This window comes from Hyperolius riggenbachi, chromosome 5, assembly GCF_040937935.1.
Source record: "Hyperolius riggenbachi isolate aHypRig1 chromosome 5, aHypRig1.pri, whole genome shotgun sequence".
NCBI classification, from domain to species: domain Eukaryota; kingdom Metazoa; phylum Chordata; class Amphibia; order Anura; family Hyperoliidae; genus Hyperolius; species Hyperolius riggenbachi.
This window is the reverse complement of record NC_090650.1, coordinates 252,868,931-252,890,750: the sequence shown is the minus strand read 5'-3', so window position 1 is coordinate 252,890,750 and position 21,820 is coordinate 252,868,931. Positions and strand designations below refer to the sequence as shown.

Genomic DNA, 21,820 nt, shown 5'->3' with positions numbered 1-21,820 from the left:
TGTAAAACTGGAAAAATAAGGGGGTGTTCTAAAACAACAACAACAAAAAAAATGCACTAGTAGTGTATGTCAGTAACCCCACTGTGCCTGCACTGCCACCAAGATATCACATTGACATCCTTGAAGAAATTATTTGTCTAAAAGTAATCCTGCGAGAATCACAAATAAACTAACTGGTGATATGTCTACATGCTACGAATCATTAAGATATTAGCAGCACTGGCATAAATGCATCTCTCCTGAGCCACAGACCTCAGTGATACCTTTAAAATTCATTTGAAATTCACAAATTCGCAAATTCAGTCATATCTTCTTCCAGTCTGACCATGCACCATTCTGCCATGCCACACTTCCACTTGATCCTTCCACAGCTCATTTACAGCAGCCGTATCCACTCCAGTTCCTGGCTGTAGACTGAACTTTGTACAAATACAGGTCCACATTTGCAACAGTAGCCAGTGCTGCTGAAATGGTAAGGCTGCAAAGCCTTACTCCATTTTAATATTACAACAGCCTATCACAGGTACTTGGCCCATAGATAGAGTGTCATCTAGCTTTGGGAACGTGCTGAAGCTAAGAAGAACCTAGTTAGCACTTAGCAACAGAAGCCAGCACCATTAAGGTGATAAGGCCGTATAATATGATGTCTTATCATACGTTATATTACAGCAATCATCTACAGGAAATTTAACCCACAATAGTGACACTTCCCATAACCTTTATCAATTTCTATTCATCATTTAACCAAAAATATAAAAATGCATGTCACAAATCCTGATAGAGCTTTGATGAGCAAAAATGCTTTCTATGACCCTATGCAATTCTTATGGCCTGTAAACTAATTATATAAAATACAACTTGTAAATTAAGCAGTGGGAATTTAGCTTTAAAGTCTCTAAAAATATAAATGTCAGTTTTTACACTGTTTTTAACAATTGTATACTTTTTTGGCACCTCCCACTTTCAAATACTTTACAACCTACTCATGGTGGTGGTGTTGGGTGTTTTTGACAACCCCTTTCCCTGGAGGGTGACTACCTCTAGAAGGGACACAACAAGGCCAAGTGAGATCAGGTCTATTCTCCCACTAGCTGACTGTGTCTGGTAGCCTTTCAGGTAGACTAAAATTACCCTTTTTGTCATTTACATATACAGAATATGTAATGTGCTCTATGAACAATATATTTACTTGTATGTATAGTGTAATATTGCCATAATCATAATTAATGTTGGTGTTCGAATTGGGGTTTATTGAAATTAATTATTGAATTAATTAATTTAAACATGAACACTAATCATAATTTCACTCAAAAATATTACAAATAAAATGTTATACAATTAAACTTGCAGAAAAAAATCCCACAAAACTATAATATAAGTGATAAAAGGGGTTTATACAATCCCTTTGTCCTTTGCAGAGGTGTGTAGTTATCAGACACACCACTTCCTGGAATCTTCTTACTTTATTAGTAAAGTGTAGCCATGAATAATTCCCCTGTGCTTGTAAATACCATCTAGGAACTACGTTCAAAGTATGTTAGACTGATATATTTAACAGTTTAGATATAGCAGGGCTTAGGTATTAACATTTGCTTTGAATAGAAGATTCTTTTTTCAGGTTTCATATTTGGAATTTAGCATAAATACTCAGCCAGTACATACCGTATATACTCTCATATAAGCCGACCCCCCAACTTTTCCCTGAAAAAATAGGGAAAAATGATTGACCCCCATATAAGCCGGGGGTAGGAAATGCTGGATTGGTGCAGCCCCCCAGTGTGTCCCAGTATAGCTAGTATAGTGCCCAGTATAGGTAGGTAGTGTCCAGTATAGCTAGTATAGTGCCCAGTATAGCTAGTAAAGTGCCCAGTATAGCCAGTATAGTGCCCAGTATAGCCAGTATAGTGCCCAGTATAGCGCCCAGTATGGGTAGGTAGTGCCTCAGTTTAGCTAGTATAGTGCCCCAGTATGGCTAGTAAAGTGCCCAGTTTAGCCAGTATAGTGCCCAGTTTAGTTAGTATAGTGCCCAGTTTAGCCAGTATAGTGCCCAGTTTAGCCCAGTTTAGCTAGTATAGTGCCCAGTTTAGCTAGTATAGTGCCCAGTTTAGCTAGTATAGTGCCCCAGTATGGCTAGTAAAGTGCCCAGTTTAGCCAGTATAGTGCCCAGTTTAGCCAGTATAGTGCCCAGATTAGCCAGTATAGTGCCCAGATTAGCCAGTATAGTGCCCAGTTTAGCCAGTATAGTGCCCAGTTTAGCTAGTATAGTGCCCCAGTATGGCTAGTAAAGTGCCCAGTATAGTGCCCAGTTTAGCTAGTATAGTGCCCAGTTTAGCTAGTATAGTGCCCCAGTATGGCTAGTAAAGTGCCCAGTTTAGCCAGTATAGTGCCCAGTTTAGCCAGTATAGTGCCCAGTTTAGCTAGTATAGTGCCCAGTTTAGCCAGTATAGTGCCCAGTTTAGCCAGTATAGTGCCCAGCATAGGTAGGTAGTGCTCCCCCCCCAGCTCCCCACTCCCCCCGCGGCCGCCACTGCTATTACCTGCTTAGGCAGCGGCCGCTTCCTAATCCGCGTTCCCCTTCTGAAACTTTCTCAGAGTGTATCACAGCAGCGCGCCCGGCGCTGCTGCTGTGACGATGCAGGGGGCAGGAAAGAGCGCGGCTCCCTATAGCGGCGATCTGTATCGCCGTTACCAAGGGAACCGCTCTTTCCTGCCCCCTGCATCGTCACAGCAGCAGCGCCGGGCGCGCTGCTGTGATACACTCTGAGAAAGTTTCAGAAGGGGAACGCGGATTAGGAAGCGACCTCTGCCTAAGCAGGTAATAGCAGCGGCGGCCGCGGGGGGAGCGGGGAGGGGGGGGAGTGGGGCGCGGACCACCCACCACTAACCACTAGACCACCAGGAAAGACTCGCATACAAGCCGACCCCCCAACTTTTGACCCCCTTTTTGGGGGTCAAAAATTTGGCTTGTATGCGAGTATATACGGTATATATATTTTTTTTTATTAAAAACCCTGATATATGTAGAGTAACAAAGGCAGCAAGCAGAAAAAAATAAACTACTAGAAGCTGAGCATCAACAATCACTGCAAGTATAATTAGCACCAGACATAAGCTGCATTGTATTGAGTTGGGTTTATGTGGTGCACCATACACATTTTTTTGGGGGGTGAATGTTCCTTACCAAAAACCAGTATCTGATCTTCCATTAATAATGTTTGCTTTTTACTGTCTTCAGCACCTTTGCTTGCCTGTGTCAGTTCATCAGATACCAAATCCTGTGGTGTTTTTTCATGGTGCTGTGCTGTGTCTAATTTGCTTTTTTTGTTGTCTTCTTTTGTGTCATCTTCATCTATCACTCTTCTTTTACTTTTACAGCTCTGTTCATTGTAGTCAGTTTCACCATCTTCTAAGCATGCATCTAATGCTTCTTCTTCTACTTCTTCTTCTTCTTCTACTTCTTCTTCTACTTCTTCTTCTACTTCTTCTTCTACTTCTTCTTCTACTTCTTCTACTTCTTCTTCTACTTCTTCTACTTCTTCTTCCTCTTCAATGTCTTCTTCCTCAGTGAACACAGTCTCTGCTTCCTCTTCATTTTCCTCACTAAAATATACATTTATTTTTAAATTAAAATACAGAATGTATTCAGCAAATTTTCTGAGCTCTAGTAAACTAGGTTGGGGAGTAAGGCCCCATTTACACTTAATCAGTTGGTACGCATTTTTTTTCTTCTCTATAGTAGTGCATTAAGGAAAACCTTTTAGTTTAAAGGTGTATAGTGTGAACTGTGCCGTAGGAAAGCATGGGCATTACTTTGAAAATCAGTTGACCTTTGAGTTATAATTAATTAAGTGTAAACGGGGCCTAAGAGAAGCCATGCTTGGGCCCAGTGGAAGCAGTGTGACCATTCTAGTATTGCTTGGGACAGCTGGGCCATGCTTGGACCACATAAAACTAGAGTTGAATGAAAATTCACAAAGATGTGTTCAAAACAGGTAAACTTAACATACACCAAAAAGTTCCAAGCTCCTATTTTCAAGACAGTTAATTATCCTTTATTATTATGATACTAGTCCATTTTGGACCTCAACAAGTGCTTTTTAAAGCTTGTAGACATAGGAATATGTTATTCTTGCAAATGTGTATAGTACAGGGTATACACCACCTACCTTTACAGGCATGGCATCCATAACTCTGGAACTTTAAGACGTTAACCCTGTACTATAGTCATATACATTGTACAAAAATGTTTATCTATATTGGAATACTACCGCATATTTGGCTGCTACGTAAATGGGAGTTAGAAATGTTTTGGTGTATGTTAAAGAAGTTTACCTGTTTTGAACAGATCTTTCTTCTTTTTTCTGTTGTGGGGTTATTCCCCTCACATCTGTGTTGCAATAAGTGGGTGTAGTTATTCTCAAATCTGATTTTATTAATTCTACAATGCACACTTTTCAATCAGAACCTTTTATTTACTCTATGTATCTTAGTCTACTTCTACACAGGCAAAAATAATATTTCACCTATTAAACACTTGAAATGTATCCAAGAGAAGGGAAATTACTTGACTTTGCTCATAAACTTTAACTGAATGGCTAGTTTTGGGTGTTTTTTTGCATCTCTCTCTCTCTCTCTCTCTCTCTCTCTCTCTCTCTCTCTCTCTCTCTCTCTCTCTCTCTCTCTCTCTCTCTCTATATATATATATATATATATATATATATATAGTATACACGCTGTATAACTGTATAATAGAATTTCGTTATAGTAAGCGCTGATACAGTAAACCTTGGCATATAGTAAACTCAGTCTCAGCAAATGGGTCTACATAAATAAACAGTGTATAACCAATTTTGACATAGTAAAGTTCTGATATGGTCATCTACTTTTCCTGGTCCCTTAGTGTTTACTATAAAGGGATTCTACTGTATATATAGATATATATAGCTACATACTGTATAAATGTAATATAAAAATTAAACAGTGATTTTTTTTTTAACAAAAGATATCCTTGGAAGGCATATTTACATTTCACTGAAGAAAACTGATAATATTGCATTGATTGTAGTATAAATTATCTGACTGTCTTGTAGTTAAATAATTGCTGCTCAAATAAAGCAGAGCAAGTTTTCTGCTACCCTCTGGATGCAGCAGAAGCTTTTCTACATTGCTTACACTTCAAACAAAGGTATCCATATATGTAGTGATTCTAATTCAATCAACAAAGCGATCAACTTTATTAAGGAATCGACTTCAGTATGGTTGATCGAAAGTCGATGGACTAGTGGCCCACACAGTACAGGAGCTATCCTATGCAATTCACCTTCACTAATCAATCTGTCTCCATGCTCTGAATGCAGAAATCGATTCAGAGTCGATCGAATGACATGTGAACAGTAGCCGATTCCTGTGTGATCGACCAATAACTTGCATCCTGCTCGATTAACTAAGCTGGTCGATTCAACATGATATCAGCCACTTTTTATCAATTGAGCATATGGGAACACACTTGACTCTCTCTTGATTCTCTATCAATTCTATAAAATGATCAAATCAAATGGTCGATCGTACAGCCAAATCGCTAGATGCATGGCCACAGCTAAAGACAATTTAAACATTTTGGACGGCAACCACAATCTTATCAACAGGGCTAGTAAACAGGCTGCTGCACTCACGTATGTAACCCATATGGGAGCAGGGAAGTTGAAGCCAAAATGTCCAGAGAGTACAGGAAAAATCCCGCTACACCAGATGGTGGGATATATCAAAAAGACCTTTATTTGTAATCCAACAATGTTGCAAGAAAAGCTCACGCGTATCGGAGCAACGGCTCCTTAATCATAGCTTACAAGAAACAGACAATACACAGCTTATGTAGGTGAAAAAAGACACACCCATAGGTGTCGACTCAATACTTAAAGAGACATGGTTAAAAATGGTGTAGACCAGTACAATACACCCTATAATAAAAGCATACACAATGGATGTCATTTAAAAACATGGCATCAAAAATCACATGCTAGCAATAATGTACAGATCAGAAAGGATAAGGGAAAGGACAAAAACGGTAATGGAGGGAAAGGGGAGAGGGGTTAGGGAAAGAAGGGGGTGGGGAGAGGAAGGATTGTCATGGTGAAGGGAGGTAATACATAGACACATGTACAAACCCATCATATATATAAATACATGAAGATGTCTACATGTATACCTGCAGGCTATGCTGGTCACTGGAAAGTGTTAAACACTATATGGAGACCTGCTTAGAACCCAACCTAGAATGAGCATACATCACTATTTTTTATTTTTTAAACATTATATATTGTGCTCAAATCTAATCTAGAATTCAAACCTAAAGGTAAGCAGGTCCCTAATTTCCAAATCCAGTATACTTCTCTTTTTAACAGTATCCTATTTATATCCCCACCCCTCACAGAACCCACAACCCTCTCTACACCTTGAAACTTAAAACTGGACATGTCCCCAGAATGGACATGTAAAAAATGTTTGGAGACACTAGAGATCTTAGTAATATAAGACTTATCCCTCATGCACCTACCCGCTCCATTGTAATGCTCAGATATTCTTTGTCGCAATGGGCGAGTAGTGCAACCAACATACTGGACTTTGCATGTCTGACACGAGATTAAATAAACAACATTACATGTATGTCAATTAATATATTGTTTCATATCATGAGTGGTAGATTTAGAATATGAGACAATTTCCCGAGTCTGATTGTGAACGCCACAATACCTACATGTATTGTACCCTCATTTGTAGGAACCCTTAAAAGTTAGCCAAGTTGGTGTTTGTTTAGCTTTGCTGCAATACAGGCTCGGTGAGAGACTTGCGGCAAGAGTGGGAGCACGTCTTGAGGAGAAGCCGCATCCCTCCATTAATACTCTATGTAATTTTGGGTCTGCATGCAGGACAGGCAAGTATTTTTTAATGGTATTGACAATTAGGTTGTATTAGACTGTAAGAGGTTACAAAATTAACCCCATTATTGCGTTGTCTATTCCTGCGTACAGAACTTGGTGCCAAAAGATCCTGTCGCTTTTTATGGAGGGCCATATCTTTGGCCTTTTCTATCTGATCTCGTTGGTAGCCCCGATTACGGAGTCTCGACTCTACTAGTCCCAGCTCCTGTTGAAGCATATCCAGATCAGAGCAATTTCTTGCTGCTCTAACCATTTCACCATATGGAATGGATTTCAATGTATGGCTAGGATGGCAGCTATTTGCCAACAGCAGTGAGTTACCCGCACACAGTTTTCTGAAAGTTCTAGTCTGGATATCCCTGAACCCCTCCTTACTGGTCAGTGTAAGATGTAAATAGTCTATTTCCGTTGTGTTAGAGACCATAGTAAAGGAGAGGTTCAAACTGTTATCGTGTAATTCTAGATTAGATTTGAGCACAATATATAATGTTTAAAAAATAAAAAAATAGTGATGTATGCTCATTCTAGGTTGGGTTCTAAGCAGGTCTCCATATAGTGTTTAACACTTTCCAGTGACCAGCATAGCCTGCAGGTATACATGTAGACATCTTCATGTATTTATATATATGATGGGTTTGTACATGTGTATATGTATTACCTCCCTTTACCATGACAATCCTTCCTTTCCCCACCCCCTTCTTTCCCTAACCCCTCTCCCCTTTCCCTCCATTACCGTTTTTGTCCTTTCCCTTATCCTTTCTGATCTGTACATTATTGCTAGCATGTGATTTTTGATGCCATGTTTTTAAATGACATCCATTGTGTATGCTTTTATTATAGGGTGTATTGTACTGGTCTACACCATTTTTAACCATGTCTCTTTAAGTATTGAGTCGACACCTATGGGTGTGTCTTTTTTCACCTATATAAGCTGTGTAATGTCTGTTTCTTGTAAGCTATGATTAAGGAGCCGTTGCTCCGATACGCGTGAGCTTTTCTTGCAACATTGTTGGATTACAAATAAAGGTCTTTTTGATATATCCCACCATCTGGTGTAGCGGGATTTTTCCTGGACTCTCTGCACAATCTTATCAATTAGCTTTTAAATGAAGTAAAACATTGAAACTTTGACCTTTTCATTAACTTGAAAAACTTCCTATTATTTTTGTGTTGTGTCTAATGCTTTAGAATAGATCATAGCTGAAATGTGAATTTCATCCCACTTTAGATATGTAGCACAGATGCCCATACCCCTGATACATGGGCCAGATCACTTCGGGTGCATAGTGACTACAGTGCACATTGGCCATGACTTACAGGTAAAGGAGGAAAATAAATATATTAGTGATGATCATCAACTGCTGCACCAGGTCATTTTTATTTTTACAAGTAAATAAAGTTTTAACTAAAAGGAAAAATACATTAATATTTTTATTTAAATCACTATGAAATTCATAATTCACAATTTTCAGTGAATTGGTGCTTTTAGTACATCAGATAAGGTTACTGTCATTGGCTAGTTTCACAGAAAACTTAGGTATTGGCTATATTGCATCATGTCAGTACAAAGACTTATTTGATTAGATAATTGTAACACCAACAACAGCAGTACATCACCAGCGTGTGGTCTTAAAGTGGATCCGATATAACCTTTCACTCATTGCATAAGTGTGTTCCTTTCATATAGTTTATAGGGCATTCCTCAAGCCAAATACTTTTTTGTTTTAATACTCTAATTCCCTATAAACTAAACAAGCCTCGCCCACAGCTTTTCAGAGTGCCTTGGCATTTTCAGACAGTAGCAAGGGCTTATGGGAGCTCAGTCTGGGCAGGAAGAGGGGGAGGTGTTATTAGCCAGAGATTTCAGAGGCGGAGGGGAGGAGGGAGGAGGGGGAATTAGGTTTTCACAGGCTGAGGGCTGGAGATGCAGATCAGCTTGCCTGTGTGTAATGTTTACAAACATGGCCACTGTCATTGTATCACAGGAAGGAATAATAATATTCTGTTGAAGCTGTTTGCAGCTAGATTTGCAGTGTAAACTATCTAAACTTTAGATATAGACAAGTTACTTGTTATAGTTAGTTTTTCATCTCAAATCCACTTTAACAGTCTTTCTTCAGTTTAATTAGAACTGCTGCAGGAAGTATTAATTGTATGTTCTGCTATAATTATGAGCACCTAGACGCATAGGATAGTGGTTTGATTGTTCGCACCATGTACCTTTGCTTAATGCATTCTGTTTCACATTTGACTGCATACTTTTATTTTATGCTATTATAGTGTATATTTTGTGAGCACTCCTGTGACTGTTGGGGATTCGAGGTTGGGGGTGGGGTCTGGGGTTAGCATTGATTTGTATGAAACTGTTAAAATCTCATTAAAAACTATCTTTAAAAAATATATATATATATATGCTCTGCATTTACTTCTATCCTTGAATGCTTCAGAATGCAATCATCGTGATTGCAACACCTACTGTGATTATTTAATTTAACCGACATTCAATAAATGTATAATCCACTGTATTGATATAGCAGCCAGAGATGGATTAAGATGTAATGGGCCCTAGGCAAAGTAGTGATTTGGGGCTCCCTTGTGGTCTTTTTGGTGAATTGAAGAGGACAGAGGACAGATAAGGTGGCTGGTGGGCCTTTGACACCCACTAGGCCCCAGGCACCTGTTTTGGTTGCCTGGTGGTTGATCCTGCTCTGATAGCTGCCCACTTAAGAGATGAAAGAACAAAATGAATTGTATGGCAGTTTAGATCCCTATACATATTAGACTAACATAACACTATTGTTGTGACTAGCTTGGCCAGCAATGAGTCTGTGTACAGGGAATGGGCAGCTGTTTCGCCCTTCTCATTGAAGGGTGGCTAATTGAACTCAGTAATGAGCTCTTCACCTCATACGCTCAACTGTTAGGAAACCAGGCACTTTCTTTTTATAGCAGCTTCTTAAAAATAGAATAAGATATTCTCTGTCATTAATTGTTTTCTTAAGCTAACTGAATTATGGCAGCTTCTGTTTAGGAATATCACCATTGAATGAGAGTCTTTATGCATGGCATGTTTATATAAACAGAAAAGGGGAATTGTGGCCAATTGCACTTATGTCAGTAGTTAACGTTCCCAATGTTAATGTAATGAGTGACTGGAAAACAAGTCTGGTGCCTATAACAGCATGAGAGATAATATTCATGTCTGCTGCAAGTCTATAGGATACCCGCGTCAAGCTGCATGAGAGAGGCTCTACAGTCTCCAGCTTACAGTAGCAATAACATCTATGCCTATATAAATAAACCACATTATTTTGCTTAGCTTCAAATATTTGAGATGAAAATTCAGTTCCAGCAGGAGAAAACATGATAAGGTTTGCCATATAAGCATCAGAAATACCCAAAGACAAAATTATATTGATTTTGATTTAAAAGGGTGGCCTATATTAATAAAAAAGGATTCCTGGCTAATGTAAAACATGAGGATCATAGTTAAAAATAACGCCAACCCCTATTTAGACATTTAGAAGTAACCTGAGGTGAGAGGCAAATGGAAACTGCCATATTGATTTCCCCTTTAAACAATAGCAGTTGCCTGGCAGTCCTGCTGATCTTTCTGGTCAGTAGCTTGAATCACATACCTGAAAAAAAAGCATTGTTTAAAAGGAAGTAAACATGTCAGTCTCCATATGTCTCTCACCTTGGGTTTCCTTTAACATTTAAAGAAAACTATCTTCCTCCATCTAAAAAACATACAATAAAATCTCTTAATGATAGAGGATGTCCAAGCACAATTGCCATTACATCCGGTCTTGTGCAGAGTTTGTGATGACGTCATCACACTCTGCTTGGCTCCTCAAGCTTATAAGGGGTGTTTCATTAACCACATAACGACCGCCCCCAGCCGATGGGCGGCGGCAAAGTCTGGGCCCAAACGACCGCAATACGCCCATCGGCGGGGGCGGCTGCGGGAGTGGCTATGCGGCGATCGCGTCATTCGTGACGCGATCAGCCGCCGGGGACTGGCTCCGCCCCCCGTTCGCCGTAACCCGCCGGCCGTTCGGAAGCGCCGGCGGGTTACTGGCATCCGGATCGCCGCTGCAACAGTGTATAATAGGCTTTGTAATGTATACAAAGCCTATTATACTGGCTGCCTCCTGCCCTGGTGGTCCCAGTGTCCGAGGGACCACCAGGGCAGGCTGCAGCCACCCTAGTCTGCACCCAAGCACACTGATTTCCCCCCCCCCTGCCCCCTGATCGCCCACAGCACCCCTCAGACCCCCCCCTGCCCACCCCCCAGACCACTGTTTGCACCCAGTCACCCTCCTAATCACCCATCAATCACTCCCTGTCACTATCTGTCAACGCTATTTTTTTTTAAGTCCCTAATCTGCCCCCTACTCCCTCCTGATCACCCCCCCACCCCTCAGATTCTCCCCAGACCCCCCCCAGACCCCCCCCCCCCCGTGTACTGTATGCATCTATCCCCCCTGATCACCTGTCAATCACCTGTCAATCACCTGTCAATCACCTGTCAATCACCCGTCAATCACCCCCTGTCACTGCCACCCATCAATCAGCCCCTGATCTGCCCCTTGCGGGCAATCTGATCACCCCCCCACACCAATAGATCGCCCGCAGATCCGACATCAGATCACCTCCCAAATCCATTGTTTACATCTATTCTCTCCTCTAAACACCCACTAATTACCCATCAATCACCCCCTATCACCACCTGTCACTGTTACCCATCAGATTAGACCCTAATCTGCCCCTTGCGGGCACCCAATCACCTGCCCACACGCTCAGATTGCCCTCAGACCCCCCCCTTATCAATTCGCCCGTGCAATATTTACATCTGTTCTCCCCTGTAATAACCCACTGATTACCTGTCAATCACCCATCAATCACCCCCTGTCACTGCCACCCATCAATCACCCCCTGTCACTGCCACCCATCAATCAGCCCCTAACCTGCCCCTTGCGGGCAATCTGATCACCCACCCACACCAATAGATCGCCCGCAGATCCGACATCAGATCACCTCCCAAATCCATTGTTTACATCTATTCTCTCCTCTAAACACCCACTAATTACCCATCAATCACCCCCTATCACCACCTGTCACTGTTACCCATCAGATTAGACCCTAATCTGCCCCTTGCGGGCACCCAATCACCTGCCCACACGCTCAGATTGCCCTCAGACCCCCCCCTTATCAATTCGCCCGTGCAATATTTACATCTGTTCTCCCCTGTAATAACCCACTGATTACCTGTCAATCACCCATCAATCACCCCCTGTCACTGCCACCCATCAATCACCCCCTGTCACTGCCACCCATCAATCAGCCCCTAACCTGCCCCTTGCGGGCAATCTGATCACCCCCCCACACCAATAGATCGCCCGCAGATCCGACATCAGATCACCTCCCAAATCCATTGTTTACATCTATTCTCTCCTCTAAACACCCACTAATTACCCATCAATCACCCCCTATCACCACCTGTCACTGTTACCCATCAGATTAGACCCTAATCTGCCCCTTGCGGGCACCCAATCACCCGCCCACACCTCAGAACGCCCTCAGACCCCAGCCCTGATCACCTCGCCAGTGCATTGCTTGCATCTATTTCCCCCCTCTAATCACACCTTGAGACACCCATCAATCACCTCCTGTCACCCCCTAGCACACCTACCCATCAGATCAGGCCCTAATTTGCCCCGTGTGGGCTCCTGATCACTCGGCCAAACCCTCAGATCCCCCTCAGACCCCCTTCCGATCACCTCCCCAGTGCATTGATTGCATCTATTTTCCCCTCTAACCGCCCCCTGAGACACCCATCAATCACCTCCTGTCACCCCCCTAGCACTCCTATCCATCAGATCAGGCCCAATACATCCTGTCATCTAAGAGGCCACCCTGCTTATGACCGATTCCACAAAATTTGCCCCCTCATAGACCACCTGTCATCAAAATTTGCAGATGCTTATACCCCTGAACAGTCATTTTGAGAAATTTGGTTTCCAGACTACTCACAGTTTTGGGCCCGTAAAATGCCAGGGCAGTATAGGAACCCCACAAGTGACCCCATTTTAGAAAGAAGACACCCCAAGGTATTCTGTTAGGTGTATGATGAGTTCATAGAATATTTTATTTTTTGTCAAAAGTTAGCGGAAATTGGATTGTTATTGTTTTTTTCACAAAGTGTCATTTTTCACTAACTTGTGAGAAAAAATAAAATCTTCTATGAACTCACCATACCCCTAACGGAATACCTTGAGGTGTCTTCTTTCTAAAATGGGGTCACTTGTGGGGTTCCTATACTGCCCTGGCATTTTAGGGGCCCTAAACCGTGAGGAGTAGTCTAGAAAACAAATGCCTCAAAATGACCTGTGAATAGGACGTTGGGCCCCTTAGCGCACCTAGGCTGCAAAAAAGTGTCACACATGTGGTATCGCCATACTCAGGAGAAGTAGTATAATGTGTTTTGTGGTGTATTTTTACACATACCCATGCTGGGTGGGAGAAATCTCTCTGTAAATGGACAATTGTGTGTAAAAAAAATCAAAAATGTGTCATTTACAGAGATATTTCTCCCACCCAGCATGGTTATATGTAAAAATACACCACAAAACACATTATACTACTTCTTCTGAGTACGGCGATACCACATGTGTGACACTTTTTTGCAGCCTAACTGTGCTAAGGGGCCCAAAGTCCAATGAGTACCTTTAGGATTTCACAGGTCATTTTGAGACATTTGGGTTCAAGACTACTCCTCACGGTTTAGGGCCCCTAAAATGCCAGGGCAGTATAGGAACCCCACAAGTGACCCCATTTTAGAAAGAAGACACCCCAAGGTATTCTTTTAGGTGTATGATGAGTTCATAGAAGATTTTATTTTTTGTCACAAGTTAGCGGAAATTGATATGTATTGTTTTTTTTTTCACAAAGTGTCATTTTCCGCTAACTTGTGACAAAAAAAAAATCTTCTATGAACTCACCATACTCCTAACAGAATACCTTGGGGTGTCTTCTTTCTAAAATGGGGTCACTTGTGGGGTTCCTATACTGCCCTGGCATTTTAGGGGCCCTAAACCGTGAGGAGTAGTCTAGAATCCAAATGCCTCAAAATGACCTGTGAATAGGACGTTAGGCCCCTTAGCGCACCTAGGTTGCAAAAAAGTGTCACACATGTGGTATCGCCGTACTCAGAAGAAGTAGTATAATGTGTTTTGGGGTGTATTTTTATACATACCCATGCTGGGTGGGAGAAATCTCTCTGTAAATGGACAATTGTGTGTAAAAAAAATCAAATAATTGTCATTTACAGAGATATTTCTCCCACCCAGCATGGGTATGTGTAAAAATACACCCCAAAACACATTATACTACTTCTCCTGAGTACGGCGGTACCACATGTGTGGCACTTTTTTGCACCCTAAGTGCGCTAAGGGGCCCAAAGTCCAATGAGTACCTTTAGGATTTCACAGGTCATTTTGCCACATTTGGTTTCAAGACTACTCCTCACGGTTTAGGGCCCCTAAAATGCCAGGGCAGTATAGGAACCCCACAAATGACTCCATTTTAGAAAGAAGACACCCCAAGGTATTCCGTTAGGAGAATGGCGAGTTCATAGAAGATTTTATTTTTTGTCACAAGTTAGCGGAAAATGACACTTTGTGAAAAAAAACAATTACAATCAATTTCCGCTAACTTGTGACAAAAAAAAAAAATCTTCTATGAACTCACCATACATCTAACGGAATACCTTGGGGTGTCTTCTTTCTAAAATGGGGTAATTTGTGGGGTTCCTATACTGTCCTGGCATTTTAGGGGCCCTAAACCGTGAGGAGTAGTCTTGAAACGAAATTTCTCAAAATGACCTGTGAAATCCTAAAGGTACTCATTGGACTTTGGGCCCCTTAGCGCAGTTAGGGTGCAAAAAAGTGTCACACATGTGGTATCGCCGTACTCAGGAGAAGTAGTATAATGTGTTTTGGGGTGTATTTTTCCACATACCCATGCTGAGTGGGAGAAATATCTCTATAAATAGACAATTGTGTGTAAAAAAAATAAAAAAATTGTCATTTACGGAGATATTTCTCCCACCCAGCATGTGTATGTGTAAAAATACACCCCAAAACACATTATACTACTTTTCCTGAGTACGGCAATACCACATGTGTGGCACTTTTTTGCGGCCTAACTGCGCTAAGGGGCCCAAAGTCCAATGAGCATCTTTAGGCTTTACAGGGGTGCTTACAATTAGGCACCCCCCAAATGCCAGGACAGTAAACACACCCCACAAATGACCCCATTCTGGAAAGTAGACACTTCAAGGTATTCAGAGAGGAGCATAGTGAGTCCGTGGCAGATTTCATTTTTTTTTGTCGCAAGTTAGAAGAAATGGAAACTTTTTTTTTTTTTTTTTTTTGTCACAAACTGTCATTTTCCGCTAACTTGTGACAAAAAATAAAATCTTCTATGAACTCACCATGCCTCTCACTGAATACTTTGGGATGTCTTCTTTCCAAAATGGGGTCATTTGGGGGGTATTTGTACTATCCTGGAATTTTAGCCCCTCATGAAACATGACAGGTGCGCAGAAAAGTCAGAGATGCTTGAAAATGGGAAAATTCACTTTTGGCACCATAGTTTGTAAACGCTATAACTTTTACCCAATCCAATAAATATACACTGAATGTTTTTTTTTTTATCAAAGACATGTAGCAGAATAACTTTCGCGCTCAAATGTATAGGAAATTTTACTTTATTTGAAAAATGTCAGCACAGAAAGTTAAAAAAGTCATTTTTTTGACAAAATTCATGTCTTTTTTGATGAATATAATAAAAAGTAAAACTCGCAGCAGCAATCAAATAGCATCAAAAGAAAGCTGTATTAGTGACAAGAAAAGGAGGTAAAATTCATTTAGGTGGTAGGTTGTATGACCGAGCAATAAACCGTGAAAGCTGCAGTGGTCTGAATGGAGAAAAAGGCTCTGGTCCTTAAGGGGCGAAAAGACTGTGGTCCCGAAGTGGTTAAAGGAAACCTATCAGGGAAGTGAAATGTTACAGTGAATGTTGCTCCTGTCTAGGTATTTTGTATGTGTAGTACAGCTAAGAAATAAAATATTAGTAGCACAGATATGAGTTTAATATTGTTTCCAGTACAGGAAGAGTTAAGAAACTCCAGTTGTTATCTATGCAAAAGACCCTCTCTGAGCTCTCCGGCCCAACTTTGGTCGCTGTTTTCTGGAGCACTTATACATAGAAAAAAGAACAGTCAGAGACAGATTTAGATAAGATTTTTACTGTAGGGAAGTTGAAAGGGTCTTTAGCTTTGCTTGTTTTAATGTTTAAAATAAAGAGTGTGGCTTACAATTGTGAATATGACAGAATTATGCAATGTTATAAAAAAAACAATATATTGTATCCAAAAAATAAAATACGAGACTATTTTCTTTGCTACTAATGTTCTATGAATTATCGGTATTACACATACAATTCATTGTATCATAAGGTTTTTTTTTTCACTTACGGTAAGTGTCACTTTAAATTACCTGTCTGCATTAACACTCTTAACCACTTCGCATCCAGACCTTGTTTTCCCCTTATTGACCAGAGCAGTTTTGACACTTTAGCGGTGTCCCTTTTTAATCAGCAATAACTTCATCTGTAGTCGTGCCACTTAAATTATCTATATATCATTTTTTTCAAGACAAACTAAGCTTTCATTGGGGGTATTTGATACAAAGTAAAATGTTCCTCTCTATGCATTTTAATGGGAAAAAGTGGGAAAAATTTTTTAAAAATGCATTGTTTCTCAATTTTGACCAATTCCTGTTTGGAAATAAAAAGTGCGATTGACATAAAAACTGTGCCGCCAGTTAAAGTCGCCCCAGTATAGATATCCAGATGTGTCCCCAGTATCACCGCCTCCCCCTGCGTAGTCAGATGTGTCCCCAATATCAGCCCCCCTAGCATAGCCACATGTGTCCCCTGCGTTTGACAGCCCCAGAATAGATTGACAGACGCACCCCCAGGAATAGTGCCCCTCTTTATAGCCATATGTGTCCCCGGATCAGGATTAACCCCATTATGGCCAGATGTACCCCCAGGATTAGTGCTGCCCCCCCATTATAGCCAAATGTGCCCCCAGTATATGATAACTGCCCCCCCCCCCCCAGTTGCCCAGATGCACAAAATTAGTAACCCCCCCTCCCCTTAGTCAATTAGATGCCCACAACAAATATCTAAATCCCCCCTTTTATTTATGCTACCCCCCACCCCCCAGGATGGATAGCCAGATGCCCCCCCCCCCCCATGAGGCAGCCCCCTCTGTGCAGAAATCCTAAAAAAATCATCCAGCAAGCAGCCTCACTCACCTACCTCGTTCCTGCGACGATCCTGAAGCCTGATCCTCTGTTCGCCGCTCTGCAGTCAGCCGCATATTGCCGGTAACCCGGGTCCCGGCTTGATGATGTCATCAAGCCGGGACCCGGGTTTCCGGCAATATGCGGCTGAATGCAGAGCGGTGATCGGAGCATCAGACTTCAGGATCGTCGCAGGAACGAGGTAGGTGAGTGAGGCTGCTTGCAGGATGATTACATGTTCCCTTCCACCAATTAGTATTGCAGCTGTCAGTGCCGGAGGGTGCGCTCTGAAGCGCACCCGACCGTGCAAAGCAGGGCTGCAGCCAGGTCAGTATATCTACGTCGCTGTGGCTTGGAGGATGCCACAGCTGACGTAGATATACTGTAGCGGTGGGGAAAGTGGTTAAAAAACAGGTGAGTATAACCTTTTATATAGTCTTTCTCTTACAAGCTTTCAACTTTGCCCACAATTCCACATGTACTATATTAAAAATGTATTTTCCTGGATGAGAGGGTAACTGCTGTCAAGTACTTCCACTACTACACTTACCATAACTCAGCTATTCAAAATTACGGCAAATTGAGAGGTATGACTTGGTTCTTTTTATCATACAGAAGAGATTTATACATAAATGTTAAAATCCTAATCCTAGGTATAATCCTATATTTGCCTACAGTCTACATTAATGATCCCCATTGTACTCTAGAGTAGTACCCATTAATTTCCTCCTAATATGTACAACATTTCATCTGCAGGGAATATTGCAAGTTATTCTACACTAAATACTAATACAATACTATCATACTGACATGTTCACCTGAGTTCACCAAATTTATACAAACTGCTGCCCAACACTGCATGAGGACCACAGAGCACGGCTCCTTCTAAAAGTATCTTTATGTAGGGATCAAAAACATAATTCTATATTTGCAATAAACTATTTAACCCTTTCAAATGTAATAATGAATGTCTTTTAAAAAGCTTCTTAGCTGTAAAATACACCTTATGTTTTACAAGATTACAATCAAATTAAAGGTAACAGGTACACACAATCAGAGCCGGGACAAGGTCCTCCAGCACCCAAGGCTGAGACACCAAAGTGCGCCCCTCCATCCCTGCCACACCAGCCGTCACACACTGATTGCTATTAGACTAAGAGGCGCCACAGGGCCCACAACCTTCCCAACACCTTAATATCCATGTAAGGAAACGCGGAAATGCCGCCGTCTCTCAAGGTGAGGCGGCTGTTTCCGCGTCCAGCATGGCGTCACAACGCGGAAAAAACGCTGCATGCCGCATAGGCAGTGCGGCGGAATCCGCATCAGAGGCGGCCCCCGCACTAGATACATTGCATGACAGTACTGGTGTGGCTGGGACTGATAGTCCACCAAGATTCAGACTTACACGCGCGCGAGCAGAGAGGCAGAGTTTAAATAGCAGTTAGAAGGTTGTCGGCTGACCAGCTGGGTCAGCTGACAAATTCCACTGCTCTCATTGGACCAGCAATTAGGGAAGTCCTGGAAAGGTCCTAGAGTATATATACTGCTGGTTGTTCACTTGCTCTTTGTCTGGCGTGCGATCACATATGTGGGAGCACCCAGATCCGTAGTCAGATCCTTAAGTGTGCCGGGACCAGCTGGAGCTGTAATCCTACACTTAGCTAGATTATTGATAGCTAAAGTACTAGTTTGATTGTGATTTTCTGTTATGACTTTTGCCTGCCTCGACTATCCTCCTGAACTCTGACCTTGTACCTCGATATTTCTGATACTCTGTTGCCGAACCTCGGCTCGTTCCTAGACTCTGTTTCTGCCTCCTGATTTTGTACCCCGATATATCTGATACCCCGTTGCTGAACCCTGCCTGTACTTTGACTCCGCCTTTGCCTACTGTATTTGTACTTTATCTGTCCGTGTGTGTACGACCTGGCTTGTCTGACCTCGAGAACCGACCTCACGATTGGAGGCGGTTCCCAGTCCTGTTAGTGACACTTCTTCCTGAGTGTCACTCTCGGACTTTCCTTCCTACTGTCAGTCTGACTCCTCCCGTCTTGGAGAGCTCAGGTCTGCGGAAGGAATCCGTGCAGTTCTCCTTGCTGCACTGAGGCCTAGGCCTCCTAGTGTTACTGTTACACCAAAACACTACACTCTACTCAGGCGAACAGAGGTTAGTTTGTATATCAGATTATCGGTGAGACTGCAGATCACTTATAATCTGGTATATATCTGTATTTCCGGCGATACTGCAGATCACCGGTAATCAGATACTCTCTGCGCCCACCGATCGTTACAGAACGCCAGACCACAAAAACGATGGAATCACGCACTGATCCTCTGACTGTGCTTGCCACTTCGGTGGATAACATTCATCAAGCACTGGGCCAGCACAAAGCCTTAATTGATGCCTTATCAGGCTCTGTGAAAACCCTACAGACGTCAGTTGATTCAGTGCGATCCCCTCCTAGTGATGACATACGTATGCCTGTACCTGATAAGTTTTCTGGCCACAAATCTGACTTCCGGAATTTCAGGAGTAGAGTGTTGTCATATTTCGAGTTGAGACCCCGATCCTCGGGGACTGAGGCCCAACGGGTCATCTTTATTAAAACCCTGCTGACTGGCGACTCCCAGTCCTGGGCATATAACCTGCCTTCTACCGATACAGCTCTAACCTCGGTAGAGGAATTCTTTAAGGCTATGGCCATAATTTACGACGACCCTGACCTTGCTGCATCCTCTGAGCGGAAGCTCAAACTTTTGCGGCAAGGCAGAGGTTCGGTTGAGGATTATGCGGCAGAATTCCGCAGGTGGTCAGTCACTACTAGATTTGACAACTTTGCCTTAATGGATTACTTCTTGTCTGGGTTGTCAGAGGAGGTCTCCGACTTAATGTTAACCGTGCCTGAGCCCAAGACGGTTGATGAAGCCATATCATCGGCCATTCGAGTGGATCGCAGGTTGCGCCACCAGAGACAGGCTAGGGGCAGTCACCGTGTCAGGGTGACATCGTACGCGGCACCATCCGCTACACCCCTAGTGACACCTTCTCCGCCTGTCTCACCCTCCCCGGCCTTGCCACCGCCCGAACCAATGCACATTGGTCGGTCAAGGCTGACCCAGGTGGAACGAAGGCGGAGAATGACAGAACAGCTGTGCCTGTATTGTGCAGCAGCAGGGCATAGAGTGCGAAACTGCCCTAACAAGTCGGGAAACGAGTTTGCCTAGGAGTAGTGGGGGGTGACACCCTGGGCACGCAAATTGCACCCCTTAAAGAGAAAAAATTACTTCTCCCTTGTACGGTTACATGGGAGGATAAATCTGTATCCACTGAAGCCTTTATTGATTCTGGCTCAGCGGCTAATTTTATGAACTTCGAATTTGCTCAGGAGTTGGGCCTCCGACTCACTCCTGTGAGACCCCCCATTCAGGTTACGGCAGTGGACGATTCCCCTCTGCAACGGAATCGTGCCCTGTCACAGACTCCGATGGTGAGACTTACCATAGGGGTTCTGCATGGGGAAGAATTACAATTTTTTGTGCTGCACATGTCAACCTCCACTATTATCTTAGGCATGCCGTGGTTGCAAGTCCATTCACCGCACATCGACTGGGCCAGGGGTCAGTTAACCTCCTGGTCTCCCCATTGTTTTCATCAGTGTTTGGGGAAGCTAACATTGGGGCAAACCAGAATTCAGGTGGAAGGGGTACCAGACCAGTATGCTGAATATTCTGATGTTTTCTGCCCTAAAGCTGCCGATAAATTGCCTCCACATCGCCCTTTCGACTGTCCCATTGATCTCCGTTCTGGTTGTGTACCCCCCCGGGGTCGTTTGTACAATTTGTCGGGGCCCGAAAAATTGGCGATGCAGGAGTACATTAGGGAGAATCTGGCCAAAGGCTTTATTCGGCCGTCCCGGTCGCCTGCTGGGGCAGGCTTCTTCTTTGTAAAAAAGAAAGACGGAGGTCTGCGGCCTTGCATTGACTACCGCGGTCTCAACAAGATTACAGTAAAAAATCGCTATCCGCTACCCTTGATAGACGATCTTTTTACACAAATCACTGGCGCCCAGATCTTTTCTAAGCTGGATTTGCGAGGTGCGTACAACCTGGTACGCATAAGAAAGGGCGATGAATGGAAGACGGCCTTTAATACACCAGACGGGCATTATGAGTACCTGGTAATGCCCTTCGGGTTATGTAATGCCCCGGCCGTCTTCCAGGAACTCATCAACGAGGTCTTCAGAGAGGTGTTGGGAAGATTTGTTCTAGTTTATCTAGACGATATTCTTATCTTCTCCAACAGTCTCTCTGAACATAGGACCCATGTGAGGTTCGTTTTGAACAGACTAAGGCAGAATCTATTGTATGCTAAGTTAGAAAAATGTATCTTCGAGGTAACATCTGTCGCTTTCCTGGGGTACATAATCTCTACTACTGGCCTGTCCATGGATCCGGCCAAGGTCTCCGCTGTGTTAGAATGGCCTCAGCCGGTAGGCTTGAAATCGC

At 42.8% G+C, this 21,820-nt stretch overlaps 1 protein-coding gene across 4 annotated transcripts in view; it reads right to left on the bottom strand.

The window, feature by feature from the left end:
* The window catches only part of MYLK4 (myosin light chain kinase family member 4), a 299,781-nt gene that overhangs the window by 59,724 nt on the left and 218,237 nt on the right, over positions 1-21,820 (bottom strand). For all 4 annotated transcript variants that reach the window (XM_068236806.1, XM_068236807.1, XM_068236803.1 and 1 more), the window contains one exon: positions 3,182-3,600. In XM_068236806.1, coding sequence (XP_068092907.1) covers positions 3,182-3,600 — 419 coding nt within the window. The remainder of the gene's footprint in view (positions 1-3,181; positions 3,601-21,820) is intronic.